The sequence below is a fragment of the Oratosquilla oratoria genome, chromosome 11 (assembly GCF_046742065.1).
Source record: "Oratosquilla oratoria isolate Oo_2021 chromosome 11, ASM4674206v1, whole genome shotgun sequence".
In the NCBI taxonomy this organism is placed as follows: Eukaryota; Metazoa; Arthropoda; class Malacostraca; order Stomatopoda; family Squillidae; genus Oratosquilla; species Oratosquilla oratoria.
Window position 1 is genome coordinate 22,897,673 of NC_134787.1, and position 23,255 is coordinate 22,920,927.

The 23,255-nt window shown below is 39.8% G+C and overlaps 1 protein-coding gene across 3 annotated transcripts; it reads right to left on the bottom strand.

Moving 5' to 3' along the window:
* Window positions 1-1,527: 1,527 nt before the first annotated feature.
* Xpc (DNA repair protein complementing XP-C cells homolog) lies at window positions 1,528-21,890 on the bottom strand. Of its 3 annotated transcripts, none has more exons than XM_076192440.1 (9): window positions 21,811-21,890; window positions 18,143-19,190; window positions 15,413-16,312; window positions 14,621-14,728; window positions 12,850-12,983; window positions 9,155-9,380; window positions 8,389-8,557; window positions 4,906-5,060; window positions 1,528-4,673 (listed from the first exon to the last, which is right to left on the bottom strand). In XM_076192440.1, exons 2-9 carry the CDS (start codon window positions 19,142-19,144, stop codon window positions 3,753-3,755), a joined length of 3,615 nt encoding a protein of 1,204 aa, XP_076048555.1. In that variant the 5' UTR covers window positions 19,145-19,190; window positions 21,811-21,890; the 3' UTR covers window positions 1,528-3,752. The 3 variants fall into 3 exon arrangements, with proteins under 3 accessions (XP_076048555.1, XP_076048554.1, XP_076048553.1); XM_076192439.1 differs by lacking the exon at window positions 21,811-21,890 and adding an exon at window positions 21,652-21,752; XM_076192438.1 differs by lacking the exon at window positions 21,811-21,890 and adding an exon at window positions 21,017-21,631.
* Window positions 21,891-23,255: the final 1,365 nt, after the last annotated feature.

Here is a 23,255-nt window from a genome sequence, read left to right on the forward strand (position 1 = left end):
TAATTTTAGCAACGTATTTAAACACGAGCTTTGTTAATGACGAATTACTACCGACGACTGCTTTCGCCATAACTTTACTACACGCCAAGGTTGTGCATCGGAGAGTGTCATGAAGTTTGTTTTCTCAGCTTGATTGGTATTCCTGTGCATCAGGGCAGTGAACAGCCGCAGCAACACTTCTGCCGAGACAGCGCAACCACCAGGCTCGGAAGCGTCGTTCACCTTGACCACTCCCGTTGGATCTCGCGTGCGCGCCTCTTCTACCTTCCCAACGTACTCTTCTTCCTCGTCCTCTTTCCTGCCCGCCCACAAGTTTTCTTTCTACCAGGACGGTTTGGAGGTCCAGGTAGAATACCTTTGCAAGGTCAGGTTGGCCAATTGCATGCAACATCTCTCGGGAAAGCCAACACCACTACTTTGAGGTTCAGTGCAGGGTCAGGTTTGGTAAAACGAATCGATGAAAAATATAATAGTGCTCTCTTCATTAGTACGTGAATTTGTCTCACGGCGCACATACAAAAGTTAAGCGTAGCTTATTTACACAATTTGTGTATATATATATATATATATATATATATATATATAATATATATATAAAACACCGTTGAAAACAGCATTGCAAATCGAAAAAAAAAAAATCGTTTCAGTGTGGGCAGTCATGCGCTCGACAAGGGTTGCTCGTGTCCATAATGAATACTCATCCTATGGGACAAGAATAACGATTGTTTCAGATCCAGGTCACCCGCTCGTGGATGTGAGTGATCACCTCATTGCAATTCGCCATTCCCATGTGTATCAATGGCCAGTAGGTCCAATATCAGTGTGACTGTTGCATAAAGCGAGAGTGCACAAGAGCTTTATTCCCACAACTTGCAACAGAAAGACTTCACCTTCTCCAGACGCTTCCAGTCATCCGCCCACTAGAGCGCGGACCCACCTATGGCCGATGTTACACTGCCCGGCGCCACTGTTGCGGCTTATTGTTGAGTATAGCAGTCTCCCTCGAGTCATTAGACTCGAAAGGTTATGATATTATCTTAACCAAGCGGAGTTGGTGCTCTTAATATAAAGCTGTCTGTCGCCAGGTGATTTTATTAAGTTAATTGAACTTGAACATAATTTGGCCGCATCCGGCGCCGTTTCAGTGTGACAGTGTAGCACAGCTGCCCAGGCGACTCCAGCTGCACACTGCTGCAGAAGCGAAGGGTTCCGTCCCGTCGCTTCGGGTCGTAGAGCGAATTGATGTGGCTGCTCCGAGTTGAGGTTACACGGCAGGAACCCACCCCAGGCAGGCACTAATACTACAAGATGTTTTTTGTCCCTCTTGAGCAAGGGAGCAGATAAGTGGTGTGTACTCTTATGAGGTCACAGTATTACCCATCGATCGGACTACATGAATTCTGTGTTCTCATTTGGGGAGGTAATTGTTGTTGATCATGAGCCCAGTACATGATCCAAGACTGCTGAATCACATTATCTTAGATTGAAATCTCAACAGATCCTTATAAGGAAATAAAGCACAGCATCTCTCAGTTCCAGATTCATTTAACCCTTTTGGATAGTAACATATTTTACAGACTTTCTTCTGGCTACTGACACATATTATTCAACTGAAGATATCACTATAGCAAAGGAGATAACCTTGATTAACCCTTCTGACATGCAAATACTTGTACAGGTTTCATTCTGACTCCCAGTGCTGGATTTAGACATGACGAGGCTCTAAGCTCTATAAAGGTTTGAGTGAGGACCCTTGGTCACAAGTACACCTAAAAACAGAAAATTTAGTCTTACTGAGATGGTGCTCATACCAATTAAATATTAAGCCTTTTTAAATGTATACATAATATTCTGTAATACAACCAATTTAAAAAAATACAGTTCACACAAAAAGTCTCGTACAATTTTTAAATGGAAAAAAAAGTGACCCTGAGGTCTGTGAGATCCTGAGCTGCAACTTGTTTAGTTTATGGCTAAATCCAGTCCTGCTCACTAGTCACACACTTTTGTCCATCTGTAGGCTTACCAAAGTGGTTACAATGAATGCACTAACTTAGTTTGTACAAAACAAATGATTCAGTTTAACGTCACAAACTCTCCCTCTTGGAGAAGGCTGGGACGGTGCTGCCTACTGGAGTAAATTCTAAGTATTATTAAAGCTATTCTAAAATTCTCCTTGCACAGGAACACTTACACAATATGTTTCAAGTTCTGATTTGCTCAGAACAGAATATACTACTAAAAATATCTCATAAGAGGTCTATTTACTTTTCCAATGTAATACACCAAACATTCACTGACAAAATACAAAATTCCAAAATGTATCACATGTACAGTGGAGTCACAATACTATATATATTCACATCACAAATTTTCTTTTATGTACATATGAACAGTTTCACATTAATACAACAGACAGATGTCCAATTAGTTTTTTAGAGAGAGATCTATGGGAGGGCTTGAGGACAACTGTCAGACACCCTGGGGTTGTGGGTTTTTACAGTAAAACTCAAGGCAACAATTATTATAATTTCTTATATGTATATATAAGTTTCATATCTATCTATATTTTATTTTATTTTTGTGTAATAACCTCTTTCTAATATGCACTTTATATTGATTACATAAATTTTATGAGGTCAATATTCTTGGGACTTGAGTGACATCCCAACAGATCTACTATCCCTCCTTAAATATCTCCTTTCCGACTTCTATGAATGTCTCGGAATGGGTGGGAATGGTTTTATGCCTTTTTCTTTTTGGCTACCTCCCTTGTAAGGGGGAAAAAGCCTTGGTATATGTATGTATGTCTCTTTGATGTGACATTGTTCACTGAGTACAAGCACGGTTTATCACCAACAGAATAGACAATAATGATATGCACCTCTCCAGCAGTGTTACTGTACCCATGGTGCAGCATTAAACAGAAATTTGGAATGCAAGACTGATTAAAAGAAGATTCTGGATGTTTCATGGGGCAATTATTCAAGAAATATGATAGTGTTTCCAGAATGGATAAAGTGAGACACATTGAGGTGAGACAGAGATTAGATGTTGGAGGAAAACTGTAGAACAGAATTGAGGTGATTTTGACTATGAAAAGTCTGAATGAGGAGACTGACAGGACAACTGTAAAAAGCAGAAGTGGAGTGAACTTATGAGGAAAACCTAGAATGAATTGGATGGATGGGTTGCAAAGAAGTGTGCAAGTGATTGGAATATATGGAGGAAGATTGTACATGGATGAATGGATGACATAACCAAAAAGGATGTTCTCTGCACCTTCACTGCACATAAAAGGATGAGGAGGAGTGTCACCACATAGTGAAGTAATGGAAGTAAACCAGTTAAGCTGTTAGGCTATACCATAGAAGTTGTGCTTTGCTGCACTGTTTGACCCAAGCAATGTGGCTGGGACAGAATGACCCTTTATTCCCAAGGTGCTGAAATATGATTTTCTGTATTGGTGTTGGTTTCACCAACCCCAATCTAAGAGGAAGAAGGCTTTAGATACATACATACCCATACTTTACTCCAGAACTCCAGCATTGTTTCCAATGGTTTATGTTCTAATAAATCTGGTAATTCTTGGGGACAACTGGTTTGCCTCCATAACCACACTGATTATTTTCAATTCAAATAACAACACCCTAATATGCAATACAATTACATAGCGATGTTTATGAAACCTAATTTACTTATGACCATGACTCCATTGCAGATGTATAGCCCATTCTCAGATCTTCCTTTATTTACTCTGAATCACTTGACTCACTAGGAATGAGCTTTGATTTCCCTGAGATACCTTTCTTGGAAGTGCTTACTGGGGTGTAAGCTTTATCACCATTATCACTGTCATCTACTGAAATATCCCCTTCATCCTCCTCAAAAAACTCTTTGTATTTCCCTGATGTTTGGTTTGTTATGGCCCTCTTCCTTCTGACACGATTCTTCAAGTCAGGTTCTGCTGACTCTGAACAACTGGTAGACCCATCACTTAAAGAACCCTCTTCACTATCTTCCGCTTCTTTAGTCTTAGTCCTCCTACTCAATTTCTTAGACTCTGCTTTTGTCACAGTTGCAGTGATGGATGGGTAAAATGGGTGAGTCTTACTTATGACTCTGTCTGAAAACACTGGGCTTTGTTTTCCACCAGCTTCATCCTCACTGTCATCACTAAGATCTAACTGTGATTTTACAGTCTTGTGTTGCCACTTCAGTGCTGCCTTCATCTTTTCCTTCTTCTTTTCCTTTGTAGCCTCATCTTCACTTTCTGACTCCTGTTTGACACATACCTCTTTTGTGGTTGAATCATCTTGTACAACCTCTTGGTTTCTTTTGGTCATTGCCTGTTTCCTACTCATTTTGAATGAATCGGTGACTGACATGGAGAGATCAATCTTAACATCTGGAACTTTATGAGTTACATTTACCTTTGGTCTATCTTTATCAATATCCTCTTGTTTAATTTTCTTCTTCTGTGTCTGTTTCATCTTCTTGTCTGTACTATCTTTTTTCTCTTCCTTTTCTTTCTCATATTCTGGGGGTGGCAATTCTCCATATTTCTCCTTGATTTGTTCCCTCACAATCATCCCTTTGATAAGTCTCTTCCAGTTCCCATAAATTCTCTGGAGTCGCTTTTCTTCTTCCCTTCGACACTGTTCAACTTGTTCCTGTAAAATACAAATGATACATCATCTTAACAAACTGTGATGAAAAGAACCATAACACCAATATCTACAGTAAAACATACAAATATCATAATAATAAAAAAACCTAATACTTTAATGAGTTATGTCTACTTTGCTCCATTTTGGGTTCAATAATGGGAACCTGCATGTGGTGGCCCTACAAGATAGGTGTCAGTGAGAATAATCTCACTTCAAAACAAGATCTAAAACATACCTCATTCCAAGCATCTAAAAGAATGTCCTTGAATTCCTCACAAATAATATAGCCATCGTAAACAGGATGAGAACCTCCGCAATGGAAATCAAAACCCGTCATTGCAAGAGCACAATCAATCTGAAGCTTTTTTGCCAAGCGGTTGATACCATTAACTAGAAAGAGAATAAAGCAATAAATGTATTACATACATACATATACCAAGGCTTTTTTTTTCCTTTACCAGGGGGGTAGCCAAAAAGGACAAGGCACAAAAACATTCCCACCCATTTCATCCCCGAAAACACTCCACACCCCTCCACCCTTCCTCCCATCTTGGCACCTCCTAGATGAAGGGTCATCCCTGCACCCTGTCCACTGCCCTGGGTCAGAAGCAGTGTCGCAGGACACAGCACATCCACAGCAAGGCCGCTTCATTAAATCGGGGACCCCCCCTCTCCATCCCCCCATATAAAGGAGAGGACGGGGAGAAATCCCTTCGGGCTGCGTCAAAAATTTTTGCTCACACACACTACCTCACCCCCATTCCCCCATCCAATCCACCTCATGCATCACAACATTTTCCATATACAACCATTATCCATTCACCCGTCTTCTGTCCTCTCCCGTCCTTCCTCAACCGACATTCCCCTCTTCCCCAAAGCCCCCTTCACCCCATCCATATCTCATCCTAGGACGTCCCCTCATGTTCACTCCCTCCACATCTGCCTTCCATACCTCCTTTACTAGTCTTTCTTCACTCATTCTTTCCATGTGTCCAAACCATCCTAATACTCTTTCATCCACCCTATCTCCCAGCTCCCTTTCCACCCTTGTTCTCCTCCTCACTTCCTCATTTCTCACTCTATCTAGCCTAGTAACCCCCATCATACTTCTCAGACACTTCATTTCAAACACATTCAAGTTCCTTCTCTCTTCCTCTCTCATGTTCCATGTTTCTGCTCCATACAGTGCTGTTGGCACAATCACTCCTTCATACAGTCTCCTCTTAGCATCCATTCCCAGATTCCTATTCCTCATTACACTTTTTAAACCACCAAGGCATTTACTCGCTTCTCTCAATCTACATTCTACCTCCACCTTCACTCCACCCTTTCCTGCCACATTTGCACCCAAATATCTAAAACTATCCACTTAATCCAGTTGCTCTCCCTTAATGCTCACTTCCAGATTACTGCCACTTTCACCCCTTGTACATCTCATCACCTTACTTTTACCCACATTTATCTTCAGCTTTCTTCTATCACACACTCTCCCAAACTCTGTCACCAGCTTCCTCAATCCCTCCTCCGATCCTGCCACAAGCGCAGTGTCGTCCGCAAACAACAGCTGGCTCACCTCCCACTTTTCTCCATTTTCTATAACCATCTCCAATCCCTGACCCACTACCCTTGCATTCACCTCTTGCACCACCCCATCCATGTATAAGTTGAACAGCCAGGGTGACATAACGCATCCCTGATGAAGTCCCACCTTTACCTCAAACCACTCACTCTCTCCATTTCTAATCCTGACACAAGCTCTACTACTCTCATAAAAACTCTTGACAGCTCCAAGAAGCTTTCCTCCTATCCCGTATATCCGCATAACCTCCCACAGTGCCTTTCTGTCTACCCTGTCGTAAGCCTTTTCCAGATCCATAAAGGCCCAGAAAACATCCTTCCCCTTACCTATAGCTTTCTCACATATGTCTTACCACAAAAATCTGATCTACACAACCTCTACCTGTCCTAAACCCACACTGTTCCTCACCAATTACTCCCTCTGTTCCTCTCCTAATCCTCTCAATCAAGATCCTCCCATAAGCCTTCCCAACTACACTTAACAAGCTAATCCCTCTGAAAGTACTACATTCACACTTGTCCCCCTTTCCCTTGTAAAGTGGAACTATACAGGCACTCCTCCAGTCCTCTGGCACTCTACCTTCTCTCCAGCAAACATTAAATAACCTCACCAACCAGTCCACCATCACTATACCTCCTTTTTTAAGACATTCTGCATGGCATCCATCCAGACCAGGTGCCTTACCTGCTTTCATCATCTTAACTGCTGCCTCCACTTCATCCTTCCTTATTTCTCCTCCATTTTCCTCACTCATCACTCTCATTTTCTTAGCATTTCCCACTGCAGCTATCTTTCCCTCCCTATCCTCCTTCACATTAAGCAACTCCCTAAAATATTCTGCCCATCTTCCCCTTACTGCCTTCTCCTCCATTATCATCTCTCCATCTGCACCTTTTACCTTTTCTTCTATTATGCGCCATTTTTCATTAAAAGGAAACTATAATCTACTCTTAATTACTAATTAAGTCAAGTGGCCTTGCTAACGACGTGCTGCATCTTGCTGCATTGCTTCTTACCCAGGGCAGTGGGTGGGATACAGGGATAACCCTTCATTCATGAGGAGCTAAGATGAGAGGGAGGAAAGGGTGGTGGACCAGAGTGGAATGGGTGGAAGTGTGTACATGCCTTTTGACTTGGCTGCTCCCTTATAAAGGGGGAAAAAGCCCTTGGTATATAGATAGATAGCTAAATAATCTACTCTCCCAAAACTGCCCTGTTTGCTGCATTGATATTATGCAGTCAATATTTTAGGGACCACAGTGACACCTCTGTTGACCAGCTACACAGCATTCTTCTATTTCAGAGACAAGTCTCCACTCATTCAGGAATGTTGAGCACTTTTTTTTTTTTTATCTTTTAGTGTACCCTGTTTCTGTTGTCCTTTATCACTCCGAGGACACTACTTTTCTCTTGCTCCTCTGGCTGGAAGATAAGTATATTACTACTAAGTACTCGATCCCTGGGTCTTCTGCAAAACAGACCCGGGGCAACAGATTGACTGATCCCATACACATCATAAAAGGCAGCTGACTGGGGAGGAGTGAGGGGATTGGAGATAACCTTTTCTGTATTTCTTTCCCATAACAATTCAAAGCATGCTTAAACTCAGCCAACCTCCTTTTAAGAAGGGAAAGATCATTAGTATATAGAATACAAATACAATGTAAAGATTTTAACTCTAATGGCAGTTCATAGTAAAATGAAGAGGGGGAATGCAAGAAGTAGATGAGTATCAAGAAGAAATCCCTTCAGGCCACATCAATTTCACAACTATTCTCCACTCAGACCTTCCTCTTACACTCTCCTTTCCCAGTTCAATACATTCTCCTTGTACCCAAGGCTCCCTCATCCAATCCATCCATCACATTCTTGGTCTTCTCCTCACATTCAGTCCATCCACCTACGCTGTCTACATTCTTTTGGCATGTCTTTGTCAACTCATTCTTTCCAGCTGTATTTTCACCCCTCCTCATTTCTCACTCTATCTATCCTTGTAACCCCCACAAGATTTAAAGTTGGACAGCAGGAAGACAACTCTCTCTGAAGTCCATTGTGCTGGACCCCAACTAACAGATATTTTATATTCCTGTCTAGCAATAGTTATTATTATTACATGTATTAATATTGAAGGGGACTCACTTGGAATGTGAACACAACCCTTGGGTAGCATGCATGGTTTAAATAGGTCCACAGTTCCATACTCATTACGTGGAACCTTCCCATCACGTGCAACAGGAGGTTCATAGTCTTCCACCTGCCACTCCCCAAAAACTTCAAGGGGACGATCCTTTATAACTTGCCCTCGACTCTGAAGTGTAATGAAAATAAATTAGTGCTTGAAATGATATATTAGAGGTGAAGAGGCATCTAAATTTATGAAAAGAAGTTTTCTGCACTTGGACAAATACTTCATAGTAGTAATTTAATAAAAAATAACCCTTCAATTGTATACTTTATAAATTTCAGTGGCAAATATATATTTTGATACTAAGAGGAGTACCTTTGCCAATATGAGATCCTGATCAATCTAGACCCAGCCCTCACCCAGCATTGAAATAGTATCAACACAAAATAGGCCCAGCCACAGATCCAAACTGCTTCAGATGCATCCACCACACAGAAGACAAAGAACACTTCATGCTACAATGCCCCACACTGACAATCCCTAAACAACAAAATATATTTTCATTGAGTGAATTGTGGACCCACCCAGAGGTTACTGCCAGGTACTTCAAACCTGCAGGTCTTCTATAAGAAAGACCAGGAGCAACACTGATTACTTGATTGATCATACAGTGAAAGTAAAGAATGAAGATTAAAAAAAAATGTCACCTTCACTAATTCTACAACTGCTTTTGTCACTATAGGAAAAGATTTTGATCCTCAGAGTAATAATTACACCTACCTTGTCCCATTTGGGTCTTGCCTTCACAATCTTATATGGCTCTTCCTCAACACGCACAGTCTTTGCCTCCTTAATCCAAGTTTCACGTGCATACAAAGTCTTCACACATTCTCTTGGGAAAACAGGTTCACCCTTTATATAGCCTAAGGGCATGGTATCTGGTGGATATATTGACTCAAATTTGAGAAGGTGCCTCTGGAGTGCATACATGGGGTGATTCTTGTACCTGATGACAGACAAAAAGTAATAATATATTAAAGGGATTTCCTTATGAAAATTAAACAATTTTCATGTACAAACAATTCATCTTTTCTGAGTGTTACTGACAATGCAAGAAATTGATGAATACATGAAATACTTGGACTTCAACAATGTCTTTGACAAAATATTCCCTGTACAAAATAAAACACTGAAAATAATAACAGGATCCACCAAAACAACCCCAATAGAACACTTGTGCACAGAAACTAAAATCTTCCCACATGGAACACCCACCCATCTCACATTACATAAGTATAACCAATTGAATGGAGGAGAACAAAAAGACACATTACTTAAATATCTACAGCAACCTTCCACTTACACCACACAACACATTCATACAAAAATACATTCACATTAAAAAAAAAAAGCACTTCAAGATCATCCTCTAAACTCTACACTCCTTCAAACCCCTGAAGATGTTAAGTCTAAATAAAAACTCCTCCCAAGAGAAGCAAAAACCACACTAGCATGACTGCATTCTGGTCATGATCCAGCACCAACACAGAGCAGGCCTGGTGTTGAAAATGAACTATCCCAGATGCAATCATCAAACAAAAGACATCTAACATGTTACATTGCCCTTTTCTAGCCTTGCCCAAACAACAACACAGTATTTCTTCCTTGAGCAACTTATAGGCTAATCCAGTCACTGTTGCCAGTTACCTGGTAGCCATGGGTCTCATGGAAGAAAGATTTGTGGCAACAAATTGACTAACTGACTGACTGAAGTATTCCCTACTTAAAGAAGAAACTGCATGTCCTGTCTATTTACCTAATCGCAGTATACAAGAAAGGAGTAACACTCATGGTATCCTGTTTCTTCCTAACTTCAAATTAATGCATGGATCCACCCTTGGGCTATATCCTTATTGTCCAATTATAATATATGTGTGTTGATCAGTGTAAGGTGACATGTTTTGTGTCTTTTGCATGATTTCTCCTTTTGAGGTATATTGTGTCTGTTTCCTGACCAGTTTCCTATTGATGTTATTTTAGTGCTGGATGGTGACCTGAAACTGGTTTGTGTAATTCTCATGCTGCAATAATCTAGAGAACTGCTGTAACATGTCCTTAATTAATGAGTCTGAACTCTGACACATAAGATTTTGCACTCTGATGAACAAACAAGTTGTTGCTTCAACTTTCCTAGACTGGGAACTCACAGTCCCTAGGGAAGAAACATTGGACTACATCAACACTGTATATGTTTCACTGATACAGTGAACCTGTATTAGTTTCTATGTCACTGAATGAATGTGGTAGGAGGGGAACTTTCACTAGATGTCAGTTCCCATTGAAACTAAAGGTTGAGGAAATATAATTGAAGATGATAAAGAGATCTTGGGCCCAGTCTGAAGACTAAGTTTCAGCCCCTCAAGGCTGCACCTCCTAACAGAAGCAAGGAAGATAATGGGGTCTGAAGATGGATGGCAGATAAGATGATTCTCCAACATCCTTTTTGCAGAACCACCTCTTGCAAGTACCCATGGTCAGTACCTCTGATGATCATAATACAGCAAAGATGAAACCATCTCTTGCAAGTACCCATGGTCAGTCCCTCTGATGATCATAATACAACAAAGATGTTCTCCAACACAAAATCAAAGTACTTTTGTTTTCTTAGGTTATTTGCAAAGAAGGAACGTATGACGGGTACTTACTTATGGTGGCTCTGAAAAATGAACAGTGGAATACCCATTTTCAAAACCCACCAACCCCTTCACCTCCACTTGGAGGTACACACTTGGTTTACGTTGCACACTGGACTTAAGATCTCCCTCTATCAACTTCAACTATACTTCTCACACCTTACTGCCTACCTCCTTTGCATGGGAGAAGAGGTCTTTGATACACAAATAGAGAGATAGGTTTTCACATCTGAACAGCCTAACAACCAGTGACTGCTCACCTTCTCCCTCCACTTTCAACTGATAGCATAAAAAAACTCTCACACCAGTGCAACAAAGATAAATCAATCTGTTAACCCTGGTCTCTCCTGCAGAAGACCTGCAGCCTTCAAGAAACTGACAACAATCTTTGCGTGGGACCATAAGTAACCTAAGGAAGGTACTGTGTAGTGCGCTGGTGTCTAGGGATTGTTAGTATGAGGTGTTCTGTATCTTCTGTGTGGTGGTTGCAACAGGGGTAATTTGTAACTGTGGTAAGGTCTATTCAGAGTTGGTACTGTCTTAATGCTGGTATGGCAGTATGGTGTGGATTTCTTTTTTTCCACCCTCCTGTAGGGCTTATGTCTGGGGGTTGTTGTTGGAGTATTGAGTTTATCAGTCTTTCTTGATGGGCTTGTTTAGTAATGTGAGTGTATACATGTTTCAGACAACAGTCCAAACTTTCTTCCCAAAGAGATCTGTGATAAAGTCCAAAAATAATGCTAAATCAACAAAGTGAAATAAATTACAAATGATTGAGACATATCAGCAACATGTTTTTGTAAGTACTCAATTTTAAGACTTTTCCTCAAGTAATTCCATACAAAAGCATAATTATGCATCCATCTATCTATATACCCATAGAGGTAGCTAAGTAAAATGCATGCACTCACTCCCACCCATTTTTTTCCTATCAACAACAGTTAATACCCTCTCATCTTAGCTCCTCATGGATAAAAGATCATCTCTGTCTCCTGTCCACTGCCCAGGTCAGAAGTAATTCAGCAAGACAGTACATCTACAGCAAGAAAACTTCACTTAATCAGTGATCCCCCATCTCTGTCCCCTCAGGCAGAAAATACAGAAAACAGGCTGCATCAAAATATCATCCATTTGCAGCCATTCTCCACTCACCCCTATCCCTTGCCTTCTCCATTCCTTGTTCAACAGTCATTTCCCTCTTGCTCAAAGCCAATTCGCCATCCATCCATCTCATCCTCAGTCATCCCCCTCAAGTTCACTCCACCCAGTTCTACCTTCCACATTTCTTTTGCTAATCTTCACTCATTCTTTCCATGTGTCCAAACCATTCCAATACTCTTTCATCAGCCCTATCTGCTATCTCCTTTTCCACCCTGCTCTCCTCCTCACCTCCTCATTTCTCACTCTATCCAGCCATGTAACCCCTATCATATTTCTCAAACACTTCATCTCAAACACATTTAAACTTCTCTTTTCTGCCTCTCTCAAATTCTTAGTCCCTGCACTATGCATACATAATACATCAAAAGACCTTTCCCCCTTTATAAGGCAGGTGCAATATGAAAATATATCAAAGGTGCATACAACAAAAACCATTACAATTTAGAAAAAAAAATCTTTGTGTTTACTTCTCTTTTTACAGACCTACCTTTACTGTAAATTATAATATAAGATAGTAACTACAAAAAGCTCAGCACACATGAAGAATAATCAGAAAATTATGCAATTCATCAAATAATGTTGAAATATGAAGGTGATAAAATTAAACAATTAAAAACTAACTCTGATATGGTTCGTGGCAGAGGCTGTTCCTTTAGCACTTGGTCCATCTCTTTATCTTCCTCTTTATCTAATCGAGTACGTGGACCACGAAAAGAACAAATACTCCTGTTCCACCATTTTGCATCGCATCGTGTCTGATTGAAAAAATAATTTCTTATTAGTAAAACATACATACATATACCGTATTTTCCGGCGTATAGTGCGCGACTTTTTCCCGTTGGAAGGGCCTAAAAATGGGGGGTGCGCGTTATCCGGTGGTGCGCATTATCTACGGCCTACGATAAAAATTCTGCGGCTGTGTGTGTAATTTTTTTTCACAACAACGTGACGATGTTGGCCGTCACAAAGTCGGGACGGCACACTTCTCCGTGACATTCCGTGAGAACAAGAAGAACAGCCATGGTGACATGAAAGAATACGCCAGCATGGACTATATAAATATTTGGTATAGGTAGGTATCTATCGAATCTTTTTTTTCATGTTTAAATAGGCCTAAACACCATGAAACATGATCAATATTCATGATATTTGCCCATGTTCACAGCATCCTAGTTTGAATTTTTATGTTGGCTTAGTTGCTTCACTTTAGGTACGGTACAAATTCCGTTGCGGCCATTCATAAACTCGTGTCAAACACCTGACTACAACACCCTCTTTCGGGAGTTATATTAACTAAACGTCACCTCGATGAGAGACTGTCCTATTTCACCACTGTCATTGTAGGTTCAAAGCTAAAACGAAACAGTCTGTAGTTTGTTTCAGTATCAAATAAAAAATGGTAAAGACGAATTATTTCCTCAAGATATAACATGAACATTTTCTGTAAAAATCCCGAAATTTTTCTGTATATTTTACTTCCAATAAACTTTTTTTAGATCATATTTCCTACAAACTATTTAAGCTACAAAGTAATAAGGAACCAACGCACAACATGAGTCATATACCGGTACATGTAGTTCTGACTTTTTCTTAGTTGTGTGCTGATTGATGCCTAAACTGACACTTAATTTAGAGACAAATCAACAGATTTCCCAGTGGTGGCTCTAGCCAATGAAAAATACTTCTCCATGTAACCTCGTTCACATGATACTAAGTAATTAATCGCCGTTATTTCATTGGTTTATTTTTACTAACATTAATTATCGTAGTCTATGCAAATATTTGGGATCCGTAAAACAGCACTGGTACCAACATCATGAACGTTGGCCGTTTTAGCTCACCCGGAATACGCGAGATCAGGGCCGAGATTGACAGTTCTATTGCCAATCTAGCCTACACTAAACACCCTCTTGCGAGAGTTTGTTAAACTAAACATCACTTCAGTAAAGACACTTATGAACCGAAACATAGTTGCTGCATGGCAATAAAAACTTGTACACGGTGATAAAAACTTGAACACGGTGATAAAAACTTGTAAGATGAATTATTCCCTCAGGATAGTAAATTACAATTTTATCGTAAAAATCCAAAATTTTTCATGTACATTTTGTATTCAATAAACTTTTCATGGCTCAATTTTTCCCACAAAACAATGGACCAACGCAAGCAGGAGTCGCATACATACAGTTCACGAGCTTTAGCCACCAGTGACTTTTCCTGGCATGCGCGTTATACGTCGGTGCGCGCTATCTGTGTACTGAGATAACGAAGTGCATGGGTGCGCATTATAACCCGATGCGCATTTTAAGCCGGAAAATACGGTACCAAGGACTTTTCCCCACTTATATATATATATATATATAATAAATAAAAAATAAAATAAATTTATTACCTTCTTCTCTGATGAAAGCCAACTGGATACATATCTTCTGGTTACATCTTTAATGAACTGCTCATTACTATAAGCAACCACATATGCCAATGGTGGTGGAGATCGTGACTGTGAATTAAAAAACACATAGTAAAAATGAGCAAAGAGGAATTAAGAAAGTACAGTTATAGTAAAACATACTTGTGAAAGTTATACCTTTACAAGTTCATCAAACAAAATGAAAAATAATGACAAGGCAGGAAGCTTTGAATTTCGCCCTTCTTTGAAGCACTGAATAAGGGGAGTTAGCCCAAATGTGACAAATGTACTCCATAAAATGGTAAGCATGCTAAAGTTAAAAACAGATGAAGATGCATATTACCCAGCATCACTGAAGCTTTTTTCAGCAATTCCAGCAATATAAATTCTCTAGATGAGTTTATTTGTACCGGATAGAATGAGGATATTTAAAATATCAGAGGGGAACAGATAAAAATGATGGAAATTGATTTGGAGAGCAAAGGACTAATGCTAGACATTATCAAATGCTTTGGATATGTCTGGCAGATCAATATGAACCTCATCAAAATCTTCCCAAGAGGATGTCCAACAGTTAAGAAAAACTGGATCACCAGTGAGTGTCCTTTATGTATCAGCCAGACCTCTACTACAGTGTCTAGCTTGCATTGTCTGAATTTGTAATTTTTTTTCAAAAATTATTTTCATTCCCCATATCTTATCATTAATAAGAATGTACCTGTTTATCAAGAATTACATCATCTATACTAAAAATAAATTTCTGCAAACACTCACTTCAATTTCCGCCACACAATGTATCTTTCCAGTAGTGATGTCGACACACACCCATCTTTCCTCTTCCTCAACATAAACCTCAGCCCATTGTACAAATGGCTCCTTCTTCTTCTTTTTATTTTCAGTATTTACATCATCACAACTTCTCTTTCTCTGTTTCATGGAAGACTTACTTTTGGATTTCTTGGTTTTCTTTGTAGGAACTTCAAAGTCACTCTCATCATCATAATCAGCTTCATCACTTGTCACACTATCTGATCTTCTTTCTATTGTTTTATGTGCTCCATCAGATTTTGCCTTTTTACTTTTATTTTCAATGTTAGCACTCTTACGGTATTCATCTGAGTCAGGTGACAACATTTTTTTGTTTGGCTTTTTCTCTTTCAATCCTTCTTCTATACATTTGTCAATGGTCTGTTCTTCTTTATCAGTGTCATTTGAACCTTTAGATGGTTTAATGAGAACATCACTTTTGGGTTTCCAAGACACTGGCTGCAAAGACATAACTAATCGTATGGACATTCCAAGAGCTCGTGACATTAGAACATACAAGAATACTTGTTCCCGTTGGCTGCAGACCTTTTTCGTTTCTAGCCTTTTTCGTAAAACTTCCTCCAATGGAATACTCCAGTAGTTTGCTTCAATTTCTTCTGGAATAAATTCTATTTTATTTCTAAACCATTTCACGAACTTCTCAAGAAAATTTATGTCTAGCCGCTTGGGAGGGTAGCACTCCTTATTAGTTACGATAGACAAAGCTGCACCCAAAAGAGATTCCATATTTAGGGTCATATTAACAAACCTTCCATGGGCAAACAGACAGAGTACATGGCATTTATGCATATTTTCATAAAGTTCTTTGATCCCACGGTTAACTTGCTTTCGAAGGTAATCCTCTATCTGAAAGAGAAATACAAAATGAGATTAATCAAATGAAATAGGATTTCAAATAAACATAATAGTACAATGTGCACTTACATACACATACATACATACATATACCAAGGCTTTTTCCCCCCTACAAGGGAGGTAGCCAAAAAGAAAAAGGCATAAAACCATTCCCACCCATTCCATCCCTAAATACACTCCACCCTCCCTCTTATCTTAGCACCTCCTGGATGACGGGTCATCCCTGCACCTTGTCCACTGCCCTGGGTCAGAGGCAGTGCCGCAAGACACAGCAATGCCACTTCATTAAATTGGCGACCCCCCCCCCCTCTCCATACCCCCATGCAGAAAAGGAGAAGATGGGAAGAAATCCCTTCACAAACAGGACAAATATGTGAAAAAGTCAAGAGAAAAATAGTCAAAATTTATAGAGATCTTGGGTCTACTCTAAAGATTCTCTCTGACATCTATCTTGCATGACCACCATCAAGAGATAGTACCCAATGCTGGTCACTCTCCCAAAAGGCAGTACCTAATACTGGTCACTCTTCCAAAAGGTACCCAATGCTGGTCACTCCATCAAGTATATACAGACTACCCGATTATTTTTCTTGTATCAGATTTACATGATAATTGAAGTTCAAAACTCAAACTGCATATTAATTTTATTATTATTATTATTATTATTATTAAATTCCTATTATTATAATTATTACTGTTATTATGATACCTTGCATTGTAAGTGACACAGATGACTAAAGATCCATCATGAACTAAGATGGGGGAAAACAATTGGGTTTTTGGATGGGTGTTGGGTAGGAGTATGCTTTGATTTGACCATCCTACTTATATGATTGTATTACTATTATTATTATCACTATCATTATTATGGGAAACAGACATTTGAGAATGGATGTGCTTAGAGGAGATTGTCTGAAGAGGTGATTGTACCAACAGCACTTTATGGGGCAGAAACATGGAATATAAGAGAGGAAAAGTTTAAATGTGTTGTAGATGAAATGTCTGAGAAGTATGGTAGGGGTTACAAGGCTGAATAGGGTAAGAAACAAGGAGGTGAGAAGAAGAACAGGGATAGAAAAGGAATTTGGAGATAGGGTTGTTGAAAGAGTATTGGGTTAGTTAGGATATATGGAAAGAAAAAGTGAAGAAAGATAAGTAGAAGATGTGAAAGGCAGAAGTGGATGGAGTGAACAGGAGTGGGTGACTGATGATGAGATGGATGGATGGGGTAAAAGGAGTGTTGAGAAAGAGGGGGATGTCTGTTGAGGAAGAAGAGGAGAAGACAGAAGATACGGGTGAGTGGAGAATAGTTGTGCATAGATGATGCTGTGATGCATGGGAAGGAGTATGTGGGGGATGTGGGGGTAGGGAGTGGTTATGTGTGAATGATATTTTGACGCAGCCTGAAGGAATTTCTCTCCATCTTCTCTTTATCTACATGAAGGGACAGAGAGGGGGAGACACTGATTAAATGAAGCAGCCTTGCTGTGGATGTGCTGTGTCTTGCTTCATTGCTTCTGACCATGGGCAATGGGCAAGATGCAAGGACGACCCATCATCTAGGAAGATCCAAGTAAAGATGGAGAGGTGGTGAATGGGAGTGGGGTGGGTGGAGATGAAATGGGTAGGAGTGGAATTATGCCTTTTGACTTTGGGTACCTCCTTTACAAGAGGAAAAAAACCCTTGGTATATGTATGCACTATTATTATTATTACTATTATTTTTATTATTATTATTATCATAACAATAATTATCATTATATTACTATTTTTCAAAGTGTTAGTTGCTTACTTATGTGTATCCCTTTAACCTATACTTACCAGTTCATCTTCAGTCTTCTTTTTCCTCCGATGCCTCATGCCCCACAAAACTGGGGCATCAAGAACAACCTGAACATTTTGCTGTTGAGTTGAAGAAGAGTTTCGTCCTGCAGCAACTTCCTTGAGTACTTCTTCCACCTCATCTACTTCTTCCCAATCACTAAGTTCTGAATCTGAGTCAAGATCCTCCTTTGTCCTGCCACCTTTGTGGATATTGGGTTTGCTCTTCTTGCCACCCATCTTGCTGCCCAAACCTCCCTTGGCAGGAGCAGAAGTGGATGCACTGTGGTTGGACTGTCTTTTCTTGGTTTTATCAAAGGATGGTGTAGCACTATCATTAGTTAGATTCTTACCCCTTATCTGTTTTTTCACTTTTCCATTAACAGGACTTCCATTCCCTTTACTTGATCCTGCCTGTATTGACTCATAACTTTTTCTTCCAGTTTCTTTCTTATGGCATTCCTTCCACTTTTCATTTGTCTTTTTTTCACCTCCCTTCTTTTGCTTGTTTGTTGACATCCCTTGATCACTTCTCCTTTCCCTATTGTTCCCCTTTCTTTCCTTGGGCAACCTTTGTACTACTCTTTTGTGGTCTCCTGTGATATTTTCAAAGATTTTGTTTTCAATTGCTGTAAAGTCTACCATGTCATCACTTCCTAGTTGAGATGATTTCTGTTCTGGAATGTTTCTACGTGTTTGACTGACCTTATGAGTTTTGTGATCCTTTGTGATTCTCTCTGTACCCTTACCTGTTGAAACAGGCTTTCCAAAGCACTTCTTCTCAGGAACTGTCATACGAATATCAGATTTTTGTTTTGCTATGCCTGTCATCATAGACTTTCTTCCCCTTTCTTGATTCGTACTTCTTTGAAGTTTCCCATGTTTCTCCTGCACTTCTGCCATGCCCACAACCTTACCTTTCACCTTTCTATCTGTTTTGAACCTTTTCCTATCTTGTTCCACAGGGCCTTCCATTTCTAAACTACTACGTTTCTGAGGCATTGCTGCACTCTAAAGCTATAACTTATAATTCTTGTCTGGAGTATCACTGAAAAGAAAAGAATAAGAATAAAACTAATTACAATTCAAAAACATGACTAATGACATAATTTATTCCCTATTTCATAAGTAAAAAAGTTGCCACCTCAAGTTATACAATAATAATGGTATCTTTTTTAGAAGTGCACACCTATGCGCTACAGCATTTCAAAATCAAATATTTTGTAAATTATAATACATCAATGTAAAAAGTATTTTTCTTGACAGAAATCAATATCAGAAAATGTTGCTAAAACCTATGCAGAAACGAATGAAGTCACGTCAACTCTTTTAGACACCATCTTTGTCTTGACAGATTCAGAGGTTGGAGACGACGACCCTGATGACCTCTAGAATTACAGGTCATTGCTAAATGCAGGTTAGGTTTGGTTAGGTTAGAATAGATGAATTCATCATATTTTAATTTCTTCGATCTCCACCTCTACCAAAACAAAGATGATAACTCAAGCAACCAAAGTGGCTATGTTTATGTTTATAGCTTCAAGCAACTTTTTCTATTATTAATTTCTGCCAAGAATAACATATATTATATTGATGTATTATAATTTACAAAATTTTTATTTAATTTTCCATTGCTATATCATGTAGGTGTGCATTCTAAAAATTTACGATAACAATTGTTGCCTCAAGTTCCATAAAGTGGAAAACCCACAGCCCTACAGTGGATGGCAATGTTCCTCAGGCCCTCTCACAGATTTCTCTTGTAAGAAACACCTGAATATTGTCTGTGATATATTCATATGGGAACTGGCTGAAAGTATTAGGTGGAACACAATCACTGGCTGTAAACTCTCCACATGTGAAACGGTATAAGAAATATTGTTGAAGTTGATACCAAGAGATCCTGAACCCAGTCTAGAGACCAAGTGTCAGCCCATCAGGACTGCATCTCATTGAGAGGGTAGACAGATTTTTAAAATGGGCAGCTGTATTTACTTAGTTGTATTTTACAGGAAAGGGAGCTACGCTCATGGTGTCCTGCCTTTGAATCTCAGTGTCTAGTTTGCTCTTACATTTATGAATGTTTTTTGTGCACACTATTTTGTCCAGTTTGTTCCAAGTCTCCACCATTCCATGTGGAAAACTGTTTTTCTTCTGATCTCTTCTATAACTATGTTTTTTTATTTTTTTATTTCCATGTCCTCTTGTGCTATCCATCTTGGGAAACTAGCACAATCAGGTATCCATTATTGGACCCATAAGTGACAAGACTTAGGTAATTTCAAATTCTATGAGTCTGTCATGGGAACTGGCCCACATTTCATATAACACAGACAACAATCCAATATTATTATATTTGTTCTTGATACCTACCGGGGGTCTATGGGTTCCTAGTTAGAAAATGATGGCAACAATTTTCGACATTACCCACCACATATATTTTGTTGTATTGGGTAATTGAAATTGACTATCTCTATATCAACAGTCTCTTCCCCCTTGTATGGGAAGTATCCAGCTATGACATACCCACCCCACCCATTCCAATCCATCACCCATTTGTTCTCTTGGCATATATCCTAAGTTATTGTTAGGGTTTTACTTACCACTACTTGAGTATCAACTCTAATTTCAAGGTACTGTAAGATGTGCATACAAAAATCAAAGTATGCCATTCGTCATTAAAGAAGTCAGTACGCCTAACTTCATGCCAAATAATAAAGGTTATGCAAGGTTAATTAAGCGGCTTGTCATCATACACTAATATTTTAGGTTTAGAAACCATATTTTACCCTAATATTACACATCACTATTGTCATAATCTGTTCCTTCTAGTTTCGATGCATATTGCTAAAAACTTGCATTGGATTAACTTACCCAGTGTTTGCATCAACTAGGAGTTCTTGTGTGTAGCCTTTTCGCACAATGTGGGTGTTACGTATACACCTTGAGCGTCATGTAAACATTGCTCAGCTGATAGGTCACCACAGACAGCATGCCGGAAGAGTGGACCCACTATTCTGATATGGTTACGAAGTTAAATGGCCGACTGCATTAAAAATATTAAACATATGCTTTCAAAACATGCTCCGCCAATCGTATGTGTTGTGTTGAAAAACATTAAGTAACGTCAGAATTGGAAAGATTTCCATGCAAAATACAATCACAATTCGAGACCTCTGCTTCAAGCAGAAGCTACCCAAACTAGGATTTCATCATGTAATGAAAGCCAATTCGCCAACCGTTTGGTTATTATTATTCCATATCCATATCATCTACTGATGGAATGGTATTATGACCGCTGTCGAGTCTTCAGGTCCACCACGATGCAACTAAAATCCTGGCAGTTGGCAGGTGTGCTAGCCATCCAGAATGGGAGCATCATACTGCTCCCTCTCTAACAACTTGTCCAGTCTGCTCTTAAACACATTCAGTGTTTCTGCTTGAATAACAGTATCCGTCAAGGTATTCCAGTCATCCACTACTATCCTGCTGAAGACAATGCGTCTTACCTCCAAACGACCTCTTGGTTTAAATAGTTTCACCTCGACCACCCTCCCGGCCTGGTGCCTGGTAGAATACATTCGGTTCTGCTTCAGCTGAAGGGACATCTCAGTAATGTGTTCATAAGATTTAGGTATATTGCTAGTTTTGTTTGTTTGGGTGTTTACCTGTGTAATGTTTCCCATTGGACTGAAAGGTCACCTGACTGCGTACTTTGTTATTGTCGACTGTCAAATTAAGGCACTCAACCAGTAGGGTGCGTGATACTGATAGGACCAACCTATCTGCCATCTCACCGAGATCGCGGTTGTATCTACAGTAGGGCTGGGAAGTGTATTTGTAGCTTTGGTCATGTTCGAATGGCTGCCGTTATGAATGAAGTTTAACCAGTGTAATAACCTCGGCCATATTGACTAGTGATGACATTGAAATGCGACTCTGGACTACTGCATCGCTGTTGTCTGCCATTGACGTTTTCGTTTAACAATTGCCTGGCACAGGAGCACGGCCAGAAATATATTTTGGGTTGAGGGGCACAATGACCGTCCTTGCATAAATTCGAATGTGCCTCGCTCCTAGAGTACACGCACACATACCAAACCGTCTTTTCCCCTGTATAGGTACCGGCGGTGGGGTGGGGGTAACTAAGTCATAGCTTACACCAGCCCGTGCTCATCCAAACCCAATTGAATGACTCTCGCGCCTTAGCAAGTCATTGATGAAGATCCTTGGTCCTCGCCACACTGCACGTGTGAGCCAATGTAACGAGACAGAGCGCTAGCGCAGAAGGACCAACTACCGATGCTTGTTTACCACCACCGCTTCATTATGTGGTTCCCCCTCCCCTCACACCCCTCATCCGCTCGAAAATATTATGGAGTAGACAAGAACATCCCTTTGGACTGCGTCAGTTATTCACCCATTCACAGACACTTTCCAATTGATTCTGTCTTTTGCACTCTCCCCTGTTCGACAGATACATACTTTAGTGCGTCTATCTACCACATTCTTGATCTTCCTCTCAAGTTCACCCCCATCCACTTCTGCTTTCCACACTTTAAAAAAAATCCCATTATGTCCTCAACGCTCTTGACCTATACCTCTGACTTGCAACCGTGTGTACTGCCTCACCTCCACATTTCTCACTTTATTCATCCTTATAACACCTACCACTTCATATTTTTACAACAAATTATTATTGTTTCTCCCTCCTTCAAATTCTAAGTTTTTAAAAGTATATGTATGTAAAACCATTCCCATTCCTCCTCCACACCTAGCTCTACTCTATCCTTCACTCTCTCCCACTCCTCCTTCAGCTTCTTCTTGTACTCCTTCTCCTTTTCCTTTTCATTTAAAGAGTTCACTCTAAGCACCTCCCTACCTTTTGTCCCTTTCCTCTTTCTCCATCTATCCTTCACTCTCAACTTACCTTCCACCAAAAAAATTATCTGATAGTCCCCCACCCTCTCCTCTTAGCACATGTTCATCCTTAACTCTTCCTATCACAGTCCTATTTACCACTACATAATCCATCAACGCTCTATCTACCACCCTTCCATCCACCACCCTCTCCCATGTGTACTTATGCTTGACTTTCTTCTGAAACACTGTA